The sequence below is a fragment of the Lynx rufus genome, unplaced genomic scaffold (assembly GCF_022079265.1).
Source record: "Lynx rufus isolate CCGP_SWC_20201006 ecotype Redwood Valley unplaced genomic scaffold, mLynRuf1.p SCAF_29, whole genome shotgun sequence".
Classification (NCBI taxonomy): domain Eukaryota; kingdom Metazoa; phylum Chordata; class Mammalia; order Carnivora; family Felidae; genus Lynx; species Lynx rufus.
This window is the reverse complement of record NW_025814844.1, coordinates 1,476,818-1,495,605: the sequence shown is the minus strand read 5'-3', so window position 1 is coordinate 1,495,605 and position 18,788 is coordinate 1,476,818. Positions and strand designations below refer to the sequence as shown.

Genomic DNA, 18,788 nt, shown 5'->3' with positions numbered 1-18,788 from the left:
TCAAGCAGGCTCTATGCTGTGAGCACAGAGTCTGATGCGGGCCCCGAACCCATTAACCATGAGATCGTGACCTGAGCCGAAGTTGGACGCTTAACCGACTGAGCCATCCAGGTGCCCCCACGTTTTTTTTTAAAGTGAGATATGTTTATTTAAATTACATATATGTGTGTGTGTGTGTGTGTGTTTATATACTTGTATGTGTATATATAGGTGTATATATATATATATATACGTCTGCATATGTACATGTGTATATACGCATAAATGTTAACGTGAGAATGTATATATGCCTAATTTTTTTTTATCCTGGACATCTCTATTTGCAAAGAAAATAATAGGCATACTTCAGAGTGTGCGACCATGCTCACCCATTAAAGATTTAGAGGAATAGAACGGAATAAAAATCATGATTCTCTAACTCCAACCCCAGTGTTTGGATGAGGGAGGAAGGGTGATGTTACCGCAGGGTGAGGCCTGCAGGGTCTCCCTGTGGTGTCTCTGCTCCATTGTGCCTTATGAGCCATTGTCAGAAAGACTCAAGGCATGTCTCCAGTGCTTGAACAGTTAATTAACTTATTTCAGTCTAAACAAAAGTGTTGTGTGTACAAGCAAAAATGAAGATATTTCAGAGAGTCTCACCCAGAATATATTAAACCCATGGGCAGATTAGGCAATAGGGTGGGCATCCGTTCAAAGCCAAGTAATCGCTGGGGCACCTAGCTGGCTCATTCAGTAGAGCAGGTGACTCTGGAGCTCAACGTTGTGAGTTCAAGCCCCACGTTGGGCGTGGAGCATCCTTAAAAAAAAAAAACTATAATCATAACGTTTTGAAAAAAGTCAAATAATTGCCAACAAAAATAAACCAAGACAAGCAATTGCACCAAACCTCTCAGTATTTCTCCTTGTGTGCAACATAACCTGGGCCAGGTTCTTAACCCTGAGACTGCTGGAGTATTCCTTCTGTGGAGTCACAGTAACTAGAACGCTCACTTCTTGGGTTTTTTCCACAAGGATTAGGTAAGGTAAACCTTAACACTGGTCTCACACCCAGCAGATACCCAATAAGGAGTAGCTCTTATAATATGCTCAGTTTTTCCATCAACATCGATTATGCTCCTATGATATACCAGAGTGAGCTCCCTCCCAGTCTGCTGTGTAAGACAGAAGATAAGAAAATACTCAATAAAGCGCTGCTGAAAGTACCCGAAATAAGACTGGGGCCATCAGAATGGCCTGCACAGGGACTGTTTCCCGGGGGGAGGGGGATGGGGGGGGACACTAAGGCCCAGAGAGGGAAAGCGATTTGCCTGAGGTCACATAGCAAATTAGTGATAGAGCCCAGGGTACTGCCCAGGTCTCCTGCTCTGAGCAGGGCTGGGCAGGGTGTCCAGAGGAAACACAGACATGGGAAGATGATGACAGTCCTCTCTCTTCAGATCCGTTGTGGTGGCACAAGTGTTGTGAGCACACTTTGGGCTCAGACCTGGGTTTGGATCCCAGCTCGTCTGGGTGGCCCTGGGCAATTCAGTTCCCCTCTTAGGGCCTCAGTTTCCACATCTGAGAAATGGAGATGGTGTTCCTTTCTTCCTTGGCTGTGGCAGAGATGGAATGGGATCCATAATGTTAGCTGTTCCTGGAATCACAATAGTGGTGATGATCATGTGATTCTTCAGCCCAGATAAAGCCCACCAGTCCTGTGGTCAGCCTCCCCTCCCTCACTGACAGGAGTAATAGCTAACGTCCCTAAAGCGCTCACTCTGTGCCCAACTATGTGAAGCGCTTGCCATGCATTTTCCCCACCTCGCTTGCTGCAACCATGTCAGATGCCTGTTCGTACTATCCCCATTTCACAGATGAGGATACTGAGACACAGAGAGAGGAAGTCATTGCCCAAGGTCACGCAGCTGGTTAGTGTCTGGGAGAGGATATGAACACAGACAGTCTGACCTCAGGCAGCAAACACAGCTAAGCTCTCCTGCTCCCTTTTGAGGAAGTGGAAGGCAGAGAGACGTACGTGATTTTCCTTTGATGCTTTCGTGGATTTCGCGATTCTGGGGCGCCCCGCTCTCCAAGGCACCTCTGTGTGGCTGAAGACCTGAGCTGGGCTGGGTGCTGAGGAGCACGGGTAGGGCAGGGCCTGCTGACCATTGTGTCCCTGCAGCGGCTGTAGAGGCCTGCGTCCTGCATGGGCTGCGGCAGCGGGAGGCTGGCTTTCTGCGCAGCAACAAGATTGCAGCTCTCTTCATGAAAGTGGGCAAGAACTTCCCACCGGCCGAAGAGCTGAGCCGCAAGGTGCAGGACCTGGAACAGCTGATGGAGAGCGCGTGAGTGTGGAGCATGGGGTATCGGCTGGAGCGTTCCTGCAGGGGACAGTCCAGGCTCCTCCCTGAGCTCTGCCAGAACCCGCACCTCCTGGCACTGTCTGCACTCTCCTTTCGCTCCTCAAACCCGCCAGACTCTTTCCTACCCCGGGGCCTTTGCACATGCTCTACCTACCACCCGGTTCACACGCCTCACCTTCCAGGGCTGGTGCCTTGTCATCATTCAGGCTTTCCCCCAGTTAAGGGTAAACTCCAACCCTCACCCCATTTCTCTTACATATCACTGCTTATTTTCTCTCCTGTGGTTATCACCACCTCTAATTATTCATTCCTTTGTGTACTTTTTACTTGATTGTTGTCTATCTCTCCTCCTTGGCTCTGAACTCCATGAGAACAGGCCACTAAAATCTGTTATTCCCCATTTTGTCCCCAGTGTCTGGACAGTGCCCAGCACCTGGTAAAATGCTCAAGAAATGATTGTTGAATGAGTAAGTGTCTGCTGTTAGCCAAACCCATTCCGCATGCAGGAAGACCAAGTTTAATGAAACTACTGTGGTCTCCATCTGCATGGATCAGATACTGACACTGAGGCAACAAGGGGAATGGTGACTTCACTCACACGTCTGGACGGCTGATTTCCTGGGGGGAAGGCTCAGGGCCTGAGGGCATGTACGGGAGAACCTCCCACCAGAGTCCCGACCACACAGTTTGACTCTACGCCAGAGCCGCGGTCTGGAGCCTGGTCAGGGCTAGCAAGGAGGTTTCAGCTCCCATGGGTGCTAGCAGCCGCCCACAGGACCTTGTTGTGAAAGATTCCGGAGCCGTGATTGGGCTTCACGGGAAAGAATGTGTGGATTGATTCGCCGTGTGTGTGACGGGCAAGAGAAGGGAGAGAGAGGCGCACATGCTGTGTGTGCCGTGGGTGATCACTCCTCCTCAGCAGGTGGGAGATGGTCCTTTCCCTCCCTTGCAGGCTGTGCCAGCCCAGAGCTGCTGGCCAGAACTGTGGGATGGGCAAGGCTGTGGACTTAGCGTCACCGCCTCCCTTTCGGAATCAGACTCCTCAGCCACTTGGTCTTCAAGGTGCCTTCCAGTCCGTATGCTAAATTCCCAAGTGTTTGCTGATAACTTCCGAAAGGGAGCGATTTCCATGGGCCTTCCATAATATCGGGAATGACTTTCTCATGGAGGAATTAGATACCCATGCCAGGTGGTAAGGGAGAGCCATTCATTTCATTCATGCAATCGCTCATTCATGAGAGAGGGAAGGGGAGAGAGGGAATGAGAGAGAGAGAGATGAAGAGAAGTATCGCTATGAGAATCTGGCTTGCCCATCAACAGTATATGAAGGTGTCTGTTTTATCGCATCTTCACACTCACTGGGTGTTATTTTTTCAACACGTCACCCACTTGCCAGGAGCAATGTGGGCTTTTGTTGTTTTAGTCGCCGTTCCTTCATTCCCTAGAGAGGTTGGGCATTTTGCTGTTTGCACATTGGTCCTGTTGGATCTCCTTTTTTGCGAATATTCCTCCTCCTTCTGTACTGGTCTTGAAGGCGAAACCAGATTCAGGGCCTCCAGGAGAATGTGCGGAAGCTGCCGAAGCTGCCCAGCCTGTCCCCCACTTGCCATCAAGCACCTGTGGATCCGCACTGCTTTGTTTGAGAAGGTCCTGGACAAACTTGTGCATTACCTGGTGGAAAACAGCAGGTGAGTGAGAAAGAGCAGCCGCCGTGGCGTGCTCTGGCGCCACCTTCTGGCCATTTTGGGAGCTGCACCCTATGGCACAAAGCAACTTTCTTTTCTCTCCTGTTGACGTGCACTTGATTTGAAAGCAGTTAGATAAAGGCCTTCTGGATGTTTGCCTCTAAATGAGCCCAGCTTAGAACCTGGGACTATTTAGGTGCTTCCTGCTAATATAGGATCTTCAAATTTGGAGTGAGGAACCAAGGATCTTGCAATCTTAGGGATCTTTTTCCTCCCATGAATGAAGCCTACAGTCTACTTGCTAACTGTGGTCCTAGAAGAGTCATGTAGCTTCTCTGTGTCTCTGCTGCTCTTTTAATAAATGGGACAGGGATTGTTGCCATTCTGGAGAAGAGGTGAGAAGGGGAGTTAGTGAGTACACAGTGTTTTGGAAATGTATGATACTTTTTTTACATTTTCTATTCTAGCTCAGATTAACCTGGTGTAAAGGTTTTAGACTATGAGTACTCTTGGCAAGCATTCATCCATGCATTCATTCATCCAGTAACTATTTAATGGGCACCTACCATGTGCCAGGCACTAACTGAGATGTTGGAGATACATTGGTCTTAACTGTCATGTTAAGAGCTTGGATATTATGCTAAGAGCACAGAGGAGCCAGTGAAGAATGTGGGCTTTTGTATAACCTGAGACTCTTCATGGCTAACACTCCTTCCAGCCGTAGACAGATGGGGAGAGAGAGATAGACAGGGGGAGTGGGAAAGAGGAAACACGATGAGGGAAATATCTGAGAATCTCCTCATCTCTCGGTATATGAAAGTGCCTGTTTAACCACATCTTCACATGCAGTGGGTATTATGATTACCTTTTATTCTTTGCCTGTTTGCTAGGAAAATATATATGAAAGGAGAGAACAGAGTCCTTCCTCTCACGAACCTCACATAGTTGCAGGGAAAACAGGAAAATAGTAATTGTGGTAATATGTGGTGAGTATTCCAAGTCAGGTGGGTGGTGTTTAACTTCCTCTGGGTGGTCAGGAAAAGAATCCTGGAAGACATGGCAGTTAATCATCAGTTTGAAGGGCACGTAGGCATTAACCCAGTGAAGTGGGTAGGGAAAAGAGTGTTCCCAGCCAAGGGAATAGCAGGTGCAAAGGCCAGGAGGCAGGAGACAAATTGGAAGAAATCCAGGCTCTGGAGTGCAATTAATCTCTTCACCTTCTAGTAAAATGTGATACGTCTCTGCCCCGTGCTCTCGCATGGGTGCGGGCCTCCGGAGCTAATGCCTTTGGCATATGACCTTGTGTTTTCTGCTGAATGAGTTGGTAGAAGGAATGAGTAATTTATTTGAGCAGCAATGCCAAACTATCTCTTTATTTTTTTTGTCTAAACTTTTTATTTTTTTGATTCGCATAGAAGTTGTAACATTAGCGCAGAGTTCTCGCCTGCCCTCAGTGATCACATCCTACATAACCATAGTACAAATACCAAAACAGGAAATTGACATTGGTACAATACTGTTAACTAAACTACATGCTTTATTTGGATTTCACTAGTCTTTACGTACACTCATTTTTTTCTGTCTAGTTCTATGGAATTTTAGCATAGTTAAATTCAGTATAAGTACATATATGTATTATTTAATTAAATGTATTATTTAACTATTTAATAAAAATTACATATGTATATGTATTATACTCATAGTATAAATACAGTCTATAATTCTGTATAACCAACACCACAGTCACGACACAGAACTGTTCCAGTGAAACCTACCACCCCAAAGAAGCTCCCTCGAGCTACCCTCGATGGTCACATCTTGCCCCCAGTCCCACCTGCTAGTTTTTAAGGTACTATTTCCAAGGTTTATGATCATGCAACGGTGCTGGTTTTCAGCATAGAGACTGAGTGGCAGAGTGGAAAGTGTCTTGAAGTTTTACCTTCAGATCTGACACCAAAATGGATAAACTTGCTGCTGAGAATGCACAGAGCATGTCCGTTCGGCTTCAGCCAATATCCTGGTGGATAGAAGATTCCTCTGGGGTCAAATTATAGTGATGTTGCCACCCCTTAGCAAGAACTCCCTGGTGTCAAAGTCTGTGCTGTTGCTGTAAAAGCAGGTCAATATTTAATCCTCCTAACAGCCTGGGCAGGTGAGTTCTGTCATTCTTGTCATTTTATAGCTGAGGACACTAAAGCTCAGAGAGGGTAGTCGTCACATGCCCAGGGACACAGAGTGAGAGTGGGAGTGGCCGACCTGGGCTCCCACTCAGTCTGCCTCGCTGCAGATCCTGTGTTCTTAGACCCCTGCTGTAGGATAGGAACACCCAAGCCTATAGCTTGCATCCACCTGCTGTGTGGCCTCCAAGAAGTCACTTACCCTCTCTGAGCCTGACATCCCTTGGGAAGGTAGAACAAGGTCCTTTCCAACTCTAAAATTCAGTTCCTAGCTGGCAGGAGTTTGCAGAGAATTAGGAGGCACTACACAACAACTCAAACAAAGAAGCAAAACCCAAAAACACTCAGCACAAACATTGTCTTGCCCATATGACAAGTTATTTTGAAGAGCCAGAAGCCAGGGGGCGCTTACGAGCACGTCAGGCCAGCGTCATCCACATAGTTATCCGCGCAGGAAGTCCTGTTAATATAGCTTTTCCGTACACACCACAGCTAAAAAGCCTTTTATTGCCTCAATAATATTAGGAGAGCAGACATCATCTGAGCTCCCAAGCCACTTGGTGCCTGAAATGGAAGATGTGATAGAAGCTGATAGAAGCAGCCAGAAGCAGCCTTCTAATTACTATTCCCGTTACTCTCATTAAGGCTGTATCACAGCCATGTATTAAGCAGTTACGTGCCAAGCATGGTACTAAGTGCCAACATCTGTTGTCTCTTTCAAAAGTCCCTTTTTTTTTTTTAATTTAAGTAAGCTTCACACCCAGCATGGAGCTCAACGTGAGGCGTGAACTCACGACCCTGAGATCAAGACCTGAGCTGAGATCAAGAGTCAGACACTTAACTGAACCATGCAGGTGCCCCTCTAAAGTCCTTCTGATGGCCCTAGGATATATGTTTTTATTACCCCCATTTTACAGATGGGACATTTGAGGCTTACAGCATTAACTGGGTAACAAGAGGGAGGCTGAACTCAGTCTGTTCTTAAGCATCAGGTCAGTGTCAATTGTGTGCCCTCTGCTGGTCACCATCCAGACCTGCCTGTCCTTTTCTCTTACTAGTAAAGACTATGAGAAGGAAGCCCTCCTGATGGACCCGGTGGATGGCCCCATCCTTGCGTCTTTGTTGGGTAAGTGGTCCAGGGCTCTGAGCTTCATCTGGATCTCTGACGTTGGCTCACTAGTGCACCTCCTAAGGGCCTCTCTCGTTTCCCTCTAGCCTTCTCCATCAAAACTTACCTGTTCCCTGGCTCTTGCTCTCAGGGTCTTGTGCGGGACTCTCCTTAGCAGGACCCTGGGGCATACTCACTGGCTGGAGGGGAGAGGCAGTGAAGGTGGTGGCCCATCTGGGGGTAGACAGGAGGGTAGACTTTGAGGGCTATGGATTCCCAGTCCCTATATGCTCCACAGTGGGGCCCTGTGCCCTGGAGTACACCAAGATGAAGACTGCCGATCACTTCTGGACTGACCCCTCGGCCGACGAGCTTGTCCAGAGGCACCGCATCCACAGCTCGCACCTGCGGCAGGACTCACCCACCAAGCGTCCAGCCCTCTGTGTGAGTAGGGGTGGACTCTGGGGCCCTGGGAGGGAGTTGGGCTGAGTGCCAGACTTGGTGTGGAGGTGGAGAATGGAGTGGGACATTGAGGGTCACCGCAGGCCTCACCCTCCACCTCCCCTCACCCTGCCAGATCCAGAAGAGACATTCAAGTGGCAGCATGGACGACCGACCATCCCTTTCTGCCCGTGACTATGTTGAGTCCCTGCACCAGAACTCCCAGGCCACGCTCCTCTATGGCAAGAACAACGTCTGGTTCAGCCGGTGAGAGATATCTGGGACCCAGATCTTCCACAGGGGGTCTGGCTTCCGGTTATACAGGAGGCGTTCCCTCTGGTTCCAGGCTGCTCATCCATTCATCCATCCATCTATCCACATCTCCATCTCTCCATCCATTCATCCATATGACAACATTTGCTTCTATCCACCATCCATCCATTCACCTACCTACCTATCTTTACTTCTACCCATCCATCCATCCATCCACCCACCTATCCATCCATCTTCCTACCCAGGTTTTCATCCATCCATCCATCTTTATATCCATCCATCCATCCATCCATCCACCCATCCACCCATCCATCCATCTTCCTACCCATGTTTACTTCCATCCATCTAACTACCCATCTATCCATCTATCCATCCACCCATCCATCCATCAATCCATCTACCCATCCATCCATCTTCCTACCCATGTTTACTTCCATCCATCCATCCATCCATCCACCCACCTACCTGTCTTTACTTCTATCCATCCATCCATTCATCCACCCATCCATCCATCCATCCATCCATGCACCCACCCATCCATCCATCTTCCTACCCATGTTTACATCCATCCATCCATCTACCCATCCATCCATCTTACTACCCATGTTTACTTCCATCCATCCATCTACCCATCCATCCATTTATCCATCCACCCATCCATCCATCCATCCACCCAGCCATCCATCCATCCATCTTCCTACCCATGTTTACTTCCATCCACCCACCCATCCATTCATCCATCCTTTTTTACATCATCCATCCATCCATCCACGCATCCATCCACCCATCCATCCATCTTCCTACCCATGTTTACTTCCACCTACCCATCCATCCATCCACCCATCTTTACCTGCATCCATCCATTTGTCCATCCATCTATTTAATTATCCATTTATTTTCCAGTCCATCTCTCCACCCACCTGTCCACCTAGCTGTCCATCCATCCATTCTCTTTTGTTATCACTCACTCATTCAGCAAGTATTTATACTGAGCTTTCCTTGTGCTGGATGCTTGGGATATCAGGATAAATATCTTCATGGTTGATATATTTTTTAAATGTGTATTTTTGAGAGAGAACATGCATGGGAGAGGGGCAGAAAGAGGGGTACGAAGGATCCAAAGTGAGCTTCACCCTGACAGCAGAGAGCCCAATGCGGAGTCGAACTCACAAGTTGTGAGATCTCAACCTGAGCTGAAGTCAGACGCTCAACCAACTGAACCACCCCGGCGCCCCCTTCACAGTTGATATTTATGGAGTGCTTTCTTTGTGTCAAGCACCATGATAAGTGCTTTTAACTATATTAATTCATTTAAAGCTCCCAGCAACTATTTGATGCAAGTAGTGTCATCCAAGATGATAACGCTGAGATGTGCACAGGGGGGAGTAAGTGGCAGAGTCATACTTTGAATTCAGGCTGCCTGATGTGGGAGTTGAATCATTTATCAATCACCTCTAGGCCTGGCTGGTCAAGCCCCAGAGATGGGTGGTGAACCAGGCACACGAAACCCCTACCCTCATGGAGTAGATACCCCTCTGCCTTTCCCATCCTGAGACTGTGTGGATCAGTGTGGTGTTTGGGCTCAGCTGGGAGGAAGCAGAGGAAGCTGCCAGTCGCTCTAGCTCTGTGGTCGCAGTTGTGATCACAGGGTGACCCTGAGCGAGTCACTTCTCCCTGTGAGCCTTAATGTCCACATCACAATGGGTACAAGATCCTACCTCCTCAGATCTAAGAAGCTATGGATTTAAGATGCTCCATTTTTAAACATAACCATCAGGAAGTAAAAAAACGATACTAAGTTCTAGAAGATGTTTTCTCATTACTTGGAAATTTTATTTGACACTTTTTTTTTTTCAACGTTTATTTTTTTGGGGGGGGGGACAGAGAGAGACAGAGCATGAACGGGGGAGGGGCAGAGAGAGAGGGAGACACAGAATTGGAAACAGGCTCCAGGCTCTGAGCCATCAGCCCAGAGCCCGACGCGGGGCTCGAACCCACGGACCGCGAGATCGTGACCTGGCTGAAGTCGGACGCCTAACCGACTGCGCCACCCAGGCGCCCCAATTTGACACTTTTTGAAAGAGTTCTTTGAGCTCTTTGATTTGGATAAAAGGATTTTTGTTTTTGTTTTTTAGGGGTGCCTGGGTGACTCAGGTGGTTGTGTCCGACTTGGATTTTGGCTCAGGTCATGATCTTGTGGTCTGTGGGATCGAGCCCTGCATCAGGCTCTGGGTTGGCAATGTGGAGCCTGCTTGGGATTCTGTCTCTCCCTCTCTTTCTCTGCCCCCTCCCAGCTCACTCTCTCTCTCTCGAAGTAAATAAATAAACTTAAAAAAAAGTAAAAGGGCTTTCTTTTAAATCATACATTGCTTTTTTAACTATGCATAAGGGAACTTATAACTGACATTCATTAGTTAAGACAGTCCTAAAATTTCTTCACATTTCAGGGTTTAATTTTCTATATCAGTTTTTGACTTAGAGTCATCACTGCTTGTATTTTTCTAGTAAATACTGTTTTCTTTTTTTTTCTTTGTGTGAGAGAGAGAGAGCATGTGCACTTGCACACACACACACACACACACAGAGAGAGAGAGAGAGAGAGAGAATCCCAAGGAGGCTCCGTGCCCAGCACAGAGCCCGATGTGCGGCTTGATCCCATGACCCTGGGATCGTGACCTGAGCCAAAATCAAGAGTCAGACACTTAACTGAACTGAGCCACCCAAGCACCCCCAAATACTGTTTACTGTTCCATCCAAAGAAGGGGTCAACACACTATAACCCATGGGCCCAATGCAGCGCTCCACCTGTTTTTGCAAATAAAGTTTTATTGTAACAGAGCCATGCCCATTACCTATCGTGTATGGCTGCTTTCACGCTGTAACGGCAGAGTTGAGTGGTCGCACCTGAGTCTGTATGTCTCACAGAACCAAAATTACTCCCCGTCTGACCCTTTATACAAAAAGCTTGCTGACCTCTGATCAGGAGTGTAGGAGGCCCAGCGTTTCTCACAAGTGCATGTCCTTGGTTGTTGCTCTGCAAGGCCATCTGGAATTGTGGGCATGGCTGTAGTGGTGAATAATGTGTCTCCTCTGCCAATATCAAATCAGTGCTCTACTGCTCTGCTGCCCGTGTTTCTGCATACACAAAAACTTTTGAAGTCGAAGATGACTCACCGTCTAATTTTTCTGAAGACGTTTAAAATAGCACCTGTTCTCCGCATGTGAAGTAACAACATAGGAACAACTAGGACCGAGTTTGCAGGAGGTCAGGCAATGACCACTGTGTCACGATGGTGAGATGCCACCTGCTGTAAGATACATCCACACTTCAGGTACAGGAAAACATGGAAAACGTTCATGACCTGGGGCAGCAGTGCTCCGTCATGGGGCTGCAGGCATGAGTGGCTAACTTGAGACAGTGTGGGTAAAGCTGAGACATGCTAGGTGCTCGGTAAATGTTGGCTGTCCATCTCCACATGTTGTTGAGGTGAATTTGCATCCTTTATTTGTGAGGCTTGGAGAGACCACCCCCTCTGCCACACCCCACCTGGGATAAAGCAGAGGGAGCTGCTGAGAAGTTCTGCAGGCTCATGGGGAATACAGAGGGTCAGGCTGCTGGGCAGTGAGTATGGTGTGGGTGTTTGGAGGAGGAGATTCAGGATAATGTCTGTGGTTGGGGCATAGAACTCGGCTGCCCTCTTGTTCTCCCTTAAGACTGGCCAAAATGATGCCAGATAAATGACTCCTGTCAAGGAGAGGGTGGTGTTGGGGCGCCTGGGTGGCTCCGTCAGGTGAGCGTCTGACTTGATTCCAGCTCAGGTCATGATCTCATGGTTTGTGAGCTCAAGCCCTGCATTGGGCTCTGCGCTGGCAGCACGGAGCTTGCCAGGGATTCTCTCTCTCCCTCTCCTTCTACCCTTCTTCCCTCTCTCTCGCTCACACACAATAAATAAATAAAACATTTATTTATTTATTTTAATTTTTTATGTCTTTATTTTATCTTGAGAGGCAGAGTGCAAGCGGGGGCAGGGGCAGAGAGAGAGAGGGAGACACAGAATCTGAAGCAGGCTCCAGGCTCTGAGCTGTCAGCACAGAGTCTGACGTGGGACTCGAACTCATGGACCGTGAGATCACGAACTGAACCGAAGTCCAACGCCCAACCGACTGAGCCACCCAAGCACCCCTAAAATATTGTTTTAAAAAGGAGAGCGTGGTATTAAAGAGGGATAGAGCCCCTTCCTGATTCTAAAGAGTCCCCGGCTCTGCCCTTGCAGCAGGGCTTCCTGGACCTTGGTTGGGGGGTGGGTGGGAGTGTGAAAGTGCAGGGGAGCAGCTCTCAGAGGTGCATCTCTGGAACCCATCCTGGGTGGTTGGCTGCAGACTGCTTTGCTTAGCATGGCCCCCTGGAAGGAGATACTGGATCTTCCAAATGGTCATAGCCTTGGAGGGCATGACCCAACCCCTTGGATCTGGTTATGCCTCCTTGAGTCAGATGGCCCAGGGCCTATGACCACTGTGACTCTGGCACTTTGACCAAGCCTATGCCCTCCTCTCTCTGCAGAGGGATGATATGGAGGCCATGCCAGGGTACCTGTCTCTACACCAGACAGCTGACGTCATGACCTTGAAATGGACGCCTAACCAGCTGATGAACGGGTCGATGGGGACCTGGACTATGAGAAGAGGTAGGGCACCGGGTCCTTCTCCCCCTTTGGCACAGGGAAGTGTGTGCTCTGTCCTTTGTGTCCTGCCCTGGCCCGCTGTTCTGTCTGGTTGTTGCGGCCACTTGGGCCAGCCCCCCTGCAGCTATGGCCTTATGGGTAACTCATTAGGAGGATCTGGAGACCAACTAGAAGAATCTTAGAATCTAATATGGGAATTAGGCAGGCCCTGGTCAAACACCACCCAGAGAGAGAAATCTTAACTAAGAGCTTGGGAGCCTGCAAATGGCAAATATTCCCCATCTGCTGCCGTCCTTCCCATCACTCTGTAAAGGAGGAAAGCTGGAGGTGTTGCTTGGTGGCCATCTGGTCCAGGGTTGTGTCTCCTGTGACCTTGGGATTTTCAAGACTCAGCAAAGGCTTTGGAGTCACACGCCGAAGACACATGGAAACCAAGGGTCCCCTGCTACAATCGTGTGTGTTCCCGCACAATTAGGGACGGCCCTAGGAGGAGCCCAAACAAAGGGAAGGCTCAACCTGATTATTTCAGCTTGAGGAGTCTTGGCAGCTTTATATAAAATGAGGGCTCCTTTCAAGGAACATAACCAGAACACTGTTCTTGTGTTCTGTTTCATGTTAAGCTTCAGTGTGAGTAACACGAGGCCTGGGTGTGATTAATACCATTCTCTAAGCCACTTCCTGTGCAGAGGTGGCCATCTGTCTTCAGAGACAGTCAGTGGGAGGTAGAGTTGGTTCTAGGCTGAGCCATATAATTCAGCTCTAGCTAGACTCCAGAGTTTCTGATCAAGAAGCCCTCACCGAGGAACAACATGGGACCCAGGAGATGCCCTTGGCCTGGGGCATTATTTCCACGGACTCGTCTTAAACCTCGGGCCTTCCGCAACCCCTCCCAGCTGAATCTGGATCACATGGAACCCTGAACCTCCTTCGTAGCATTTATAGAATCGCGGACACGTAATAAATCTGTGCCTATTTGTATATCAGCTGTTGCTTCTAGACTTCAGTTCCGTGAAGGCAAGCACCTGTCTTACTCATGTCTTCTCTTTGGCAACTGCCACAGATCCTAGCACAAAGTAGGTGCTTAGATAATCTCTGTGAAGCAAAGCAGGGAAGTTACTGGATTCATTCATCAGATCTGAACAGAGCACCCGCTACATGCCAAGCACTGTGCTAGATACAAGAAACATAGCAGATGAACAGAAGGAGAGGAAAATCTTTACCCTCTCGGAGCTTCCACTGTATTTACCTTACACTGAAGGAGACCACAATAAAACAGGTGTATATCCACTAAAAGTGTACGTTTTAGTCCCAAGTGCTTGCTTGGTTCTCATCCTGCTGGAAGATTTGGGGTGCGTCTGTCTCTCCCTGTCTCTGGGCTTCAGTCTCCCCTTCTATCAAATGAGAGGCCTGGACAACATGATCTTCCCAGAACTCAAAGGGTTTGCAGGGGCTCTCCATACACAGAAGTGTCTTCTGTCAAATAGCACAACCCAAAGGCCCTGTTTGCTATTTGGACTTACACCAGGATTGTGTGGGCAAAAACCTTTTTGTTTTTAATTTTTTTAACTTTTATTCATTTTTAAGATACAGAGAGAGAAAGAGTGTGAAGGGGAGGGGCAGAGTGAGGGAGACACAGAATCTAAAGCAGGCTCCAGGCTCTGAGCTGTCATCCCAGAGCCCGATGCAGGGCTCAAACCCATGAACCATGAGATCATGACCTGAGCTGAAGTTGGAGGTTTAACTGACTGAGCCACCAAGGTGCCCCAACTTTGTTTTTAACTTTTTTTTTAATGTTTATTCATTTCTGAGAAACAGAGTGTGAACAGGGGAGGGGCTGAGAGAAAGGGAGACACAGAATCTGAAGCAGGCTCCAGGCTCCAAGCCAATGCAGGGCTCAAACCCACAAACAGTGAGATCATGACCTGAGCCGAAGTTGGACACTTAACCTACTGAGCCACCCAGGCACCCCTGGGCAGAAAACTATTTTTTCTTTAATATAAAAAAAAATTTTTTTTTACATTTATTTATTTTTGAGAGAGACAGAGCACAAGTGGGGGAAGGGCAGAGAGAGAAGGAGACACAGAATCTGAAGCAGGCTCTAGGCTCCGAGCTGTCAGCACAGAGCCCGACGTGGGGCTCGAACTCACAAACCACGAGATCATGACTTGAGCTGAAGTTGGACACTTAACCGACTGAGCCACCCAGGTGCCCCTGGGCAGAAAACTTTTAATGTTGATATTTTGGAGAGGCATTGAGCCAAATGATTGCCAAGTACTCCCACCCCTCCTCCAGCTCAGATCAGTGGGACTCCATCTTTCATCATTATCTTTTCCTCTAAGAACAGGCATAGCATAGTCGCATCAATATTTACTTCCAACTGAGCCTGTACTTCCCAGGTCACTACTGAGGGGACTAGAAACTTCCCCAGCCTTGGGTTCTCAACCCCCATCTATCCAGTAAGAGAGAAAAAGCTAAGCGTCAAAAACATGGTGGTTAGCCTATAGGATGTGGAGGTGCCCAGGGACTCTGGCATCTCTTTGGGGACCAAGAGACAACAAAGATGAGGGGTATGGTCCTTGTCTGAGGAGCTTCAGTACCTCTTCTCTTGTCCCAGCCAGCGCCCCCTTGTGTACAACCAGGGTCATAACTCCCCAGCTAGGTTTCCTCATGTCCATGAGGAAATATCACCAAAGAGTGGCTATTTGGGCTCTGGAGTCAGGCTGGACTTGGCTCAGATCTCAGCCCTGCCGTGTGGAACAGCTGAAACCCCCATACCCTGCTGATGGCCCAGGCACTTGACAATCTAGTTTGGAAGTGTTTTCTGACCTACCCTTACCACGTGACCCAGCAGTTCTGGTCTAGGAAGTTGTTAAAACCTGTCAAATGAAATCAAAAGCTCAGCTCTTGCTCCTTCCCAGTTGAGCGATCTTGGACAACTTCGCCTTCCTGAACCTCAGTTTGTTCATCCAGTGTAAAATGGGGATGTGGTCATGGAACCTCCGAATAGGTGTACAGGAAGGAGTCAATGAGAAAATGCACGTAATGCCCTTAGTAGGGAGACTGGAACCCAGAAAGGCCTCTCAGTCATGGGACTGTTGGTGTTAAGTTTACACAGATCCAAAGGGACTGTGGCCACAGAGATCCTCTTTGCTGGTGTGTGGTGGTAGCTGGAAAGTTGTTTTGTCTACTGGGCACCCTAGGGTATTCACCATTCACTCTGAATATTCTCGGAGCATCTTGCAGAAGTAAAGAAAATCCAGGCGCTGTCCAGTTCAGCACCTCTTGGGGGAGACGGGAGAAAACAGGCAACTGCAACTTGTATGATGGGTACAATGTGGAAGCCCAGGGAAGGACCTTCTGGCCAAGACTTGCCCGTGAGGGACTCAGCAGAGGCTGCTCAGAGGCTCTGAAAATGGTGCACTCAGCTGCCCTCCAAGGATGTTCGCTCCATGGACCCTGGCGAGGCTGACTCTGGTACAGATAGACCAGTGCAGGAAGGTCCCTTAGAAAGCTTCTGTTCCAACTTCCTCATGTTGCAGCTAAGGAAACTGAGGCCCAGAGAGGAGAAAGGACTGAGTCAGTATAATTGGTAAAGTGGGATTTGAAGTTTGACCTTGAAGCCTGTGTTGGTTCAGGTCCTCCAAGAAGCAGACCCAGACAGAATTAGACATGCAGCAGAGACTTAACGTGAGCAGAACCTGTGAAGGATGAAAGGGAAGAGCAGGAAGAGGCAGGCAGAATATTCAGAAGCTGGTTGACCCCTGTGAATGGGGAGGGGAAAGAAGGAAGAGAGGGTCTTATATGCTGCAGTTCTTCGCATGTTCAGCCAGCTCAGTTGGGAGCCCCTGGGCTAAAGTTGACCATCAGAGGAACCCCCCATCCCGCAGGAATAGGCCTACGCTGGTGCCCCCATGTGCCCGGGCCTGCTTGAGAGCTGCCCAAGAGAAGCATGGTCTTGGCACAAACATGACAGTGGATCAGGAGAGGTGGCCTCTGAAGCTGTTGGTCAGCTCTGGTTCCCACAGCAAGATCTGAAGGACACCCAAGCAGTGCATTCCCCTGACTGCCATAAAGCCCCAGTTCCTGTGAACCCCACCTCCATGGTGTTCTGAGGGGAAAAGTGATCTGTTTTAATACAGCAGTAGGCTTTGATCTGAAAAGGGAAAGAATAAAGTATGTAAGCACAGAGACCATGAGCCAAGTACTTTTTTCTGTATCAGCATTGTGTTGAGCCCTTCAAATATGTGATTCCATTTAACTGTCACAGCCGCACTGTGTGGTGGGTAATTATCATCCCCCATTTTACAGAGGAGGAAACTGAGGCCCATAGAAGCCTTCACATCACACTACTGGGACCTATGGGGTCAAAGCTGTTGAGTGGCTCTTCTAACCCCTCGGATGCATGGTGGTTTGGCGTTGGGGTCTGAGTCAAGATACTTAGATACCTGTGACAGAAAACTAAACTCAAGTGGACTTAAGCATTGAGCCGAAAAATTCTGGACAGTGGCTTCAGGCATGGCTGGATCCAGGGACTCAAATGATGGGGGCCTGAACTCTCCATCTCTTGGTTCTGCTTTCCTGACTGTCGACTCCATCGTCAGGCAGGCTTTTTCTTGCCATGGTTCCCTATGTTTCCAGACTTTTATCATCTCTGCTCCTACTCTCCTAGCAGAAAGGAGCATCCTTTTCCCAGTTTATTCTAACATAAATCCAACAACTGAGTCTCATTCATTCTGCTTGGGTCATGGGGCCATCCCTGAACCAATCACTGTGGCTGGAACAGTAGAATGTGCGGATCGGCCAGGCCTGGATCAGATGGCTATTCCTGGAATCCTGGCATAGAGGGTGGGTGGAGTCAGCCTCAGCCACATGGATGGGGGCAAGGGAAGTGTGTTCCTCAGAAAATTGGGGTACTGGGACCAGAAGAAGGTGAGGTAGATTTGGGGAAGTCTTGAATACAGATGTTGGGGACAGATGGGTCCTAGTGAAAAGGGTTAGCAAGGGTGTAGTCTTCTGGCCTCATGGGCCCTTCCCCATGATGAAGTGAGCAGGCATCCTGTGGAACTAACCATCCCTCCCCTTCCAGCGTCTACTGGGACTATGCTATGACCATCCGCCTGGAGGAGATTGTATACCTGTACTGCCACCAGCAAGGTAGGGACTGTTGGGGGAGCACAGGGTGGGGGTGTTCCTTCTGGCTCCCCTGCCTGCTCCCACCTCCTCATTACCTGTGCAACCTCAAACAAGTGATTTCACCTCTCTGAGACTCGGTTTCCCCATCTGTGAAATGGAATCACCACAGCACCTAGTCATGACATTATTGTAAAGATCAAATGACATAGGTTCAGGACTTAGCATCAAACCCACGGTGTTAGCTGCTGACACTTAATGGAGCCCTTGTGATGTGCCAAGCAGGGCTCTAAACAGGTTGGCACAAAGTCACACAGCCTGTAAGCTCCAGAGTTTGGACTCAAACCCGGAGCTCAAAGAAGGTACACTCAGAACAAGCAGAGGGCTATTCTGTTGTAGAAAGCAAGGGTTCTGGACTCTAACAAGGCATGACACATTAATCTTATTTAAAACCTTTTTAATGTTTATTTATTTTTTGAGGGGTGGGTGCAGAGAGAGAGAAGGAGACACAGAATCCAAAGCAGGCTCCAGGCTCTGAGCTGTCAGCACAGAGCCTGATGCAGGACTCGAAGTCATGAACCATGAGATCATGCCCTGAGCCAAAGTCAGACACTGAACCACCTGAGCCACCCAGCTGCCCCACATTAAGCTTATTCAATGGGTTCAGATCCAAACTCTACTGTGCGACCCAGAGCAAGTCATGTACCCTCTCTGAGCCTTAGTTTCATCATTTATAAAATAGGCAATAATAGATAGACCTCATAGGGCTATTTAGGGTATTCCAATAACACACTGCCTTTCATGTGCTGTGCTTATATACAGTAAGTGCTCAATACATGCTAGCAAGTCACTACTGCCCTGAGAAGGGGTAGGTCTGAAAGCCTCCATACAAAAATAGGTCAGGCTTATGCATAGAGGGTACTTGAGGGACATGGGGTGTTTCCCCTTGG

At 48.5% G+C, this 18,788-nt stretch overlaps 1 protein-coding gene across 1 annotated transcript in view; it reads left to right on the top strand.

Annotated features, from left to right (window-relative positions):
• Positions 1 to 18,788, top strand: part of LOC124519793 (small G protein signaling modulator 1-like) — a 97,147-nt gene that overhangs the window by 32,761 nt on the left and 45,598 nt on the right. The window contains 9 exon segments of the mRNA XM_047090210.1: positions 2,162 to 2,324; positions 3,877 to 3,940; positions 3,942 to 4,030; positions 7,263 to 7,330; positions 7,611 to 7,756; positions 7,890 to 8,020; positions 12,590 to 12,684; positions 12,687 to 12,711; positions 17,795 to 17,862. Coding sequence (XP_046946166.1) covers positions 2,162 to 2,324; positions 3,877 to 3,940; positions 3,942 to 4,030; positions 7,263 to 7,330; positions 7,611 to 7,756; positions 7,890 to 8,020; positions 12,590 to 12,684; positions 12,687 to 12,711; positions 17,795 to 17,862 — 849 coding nt within the window.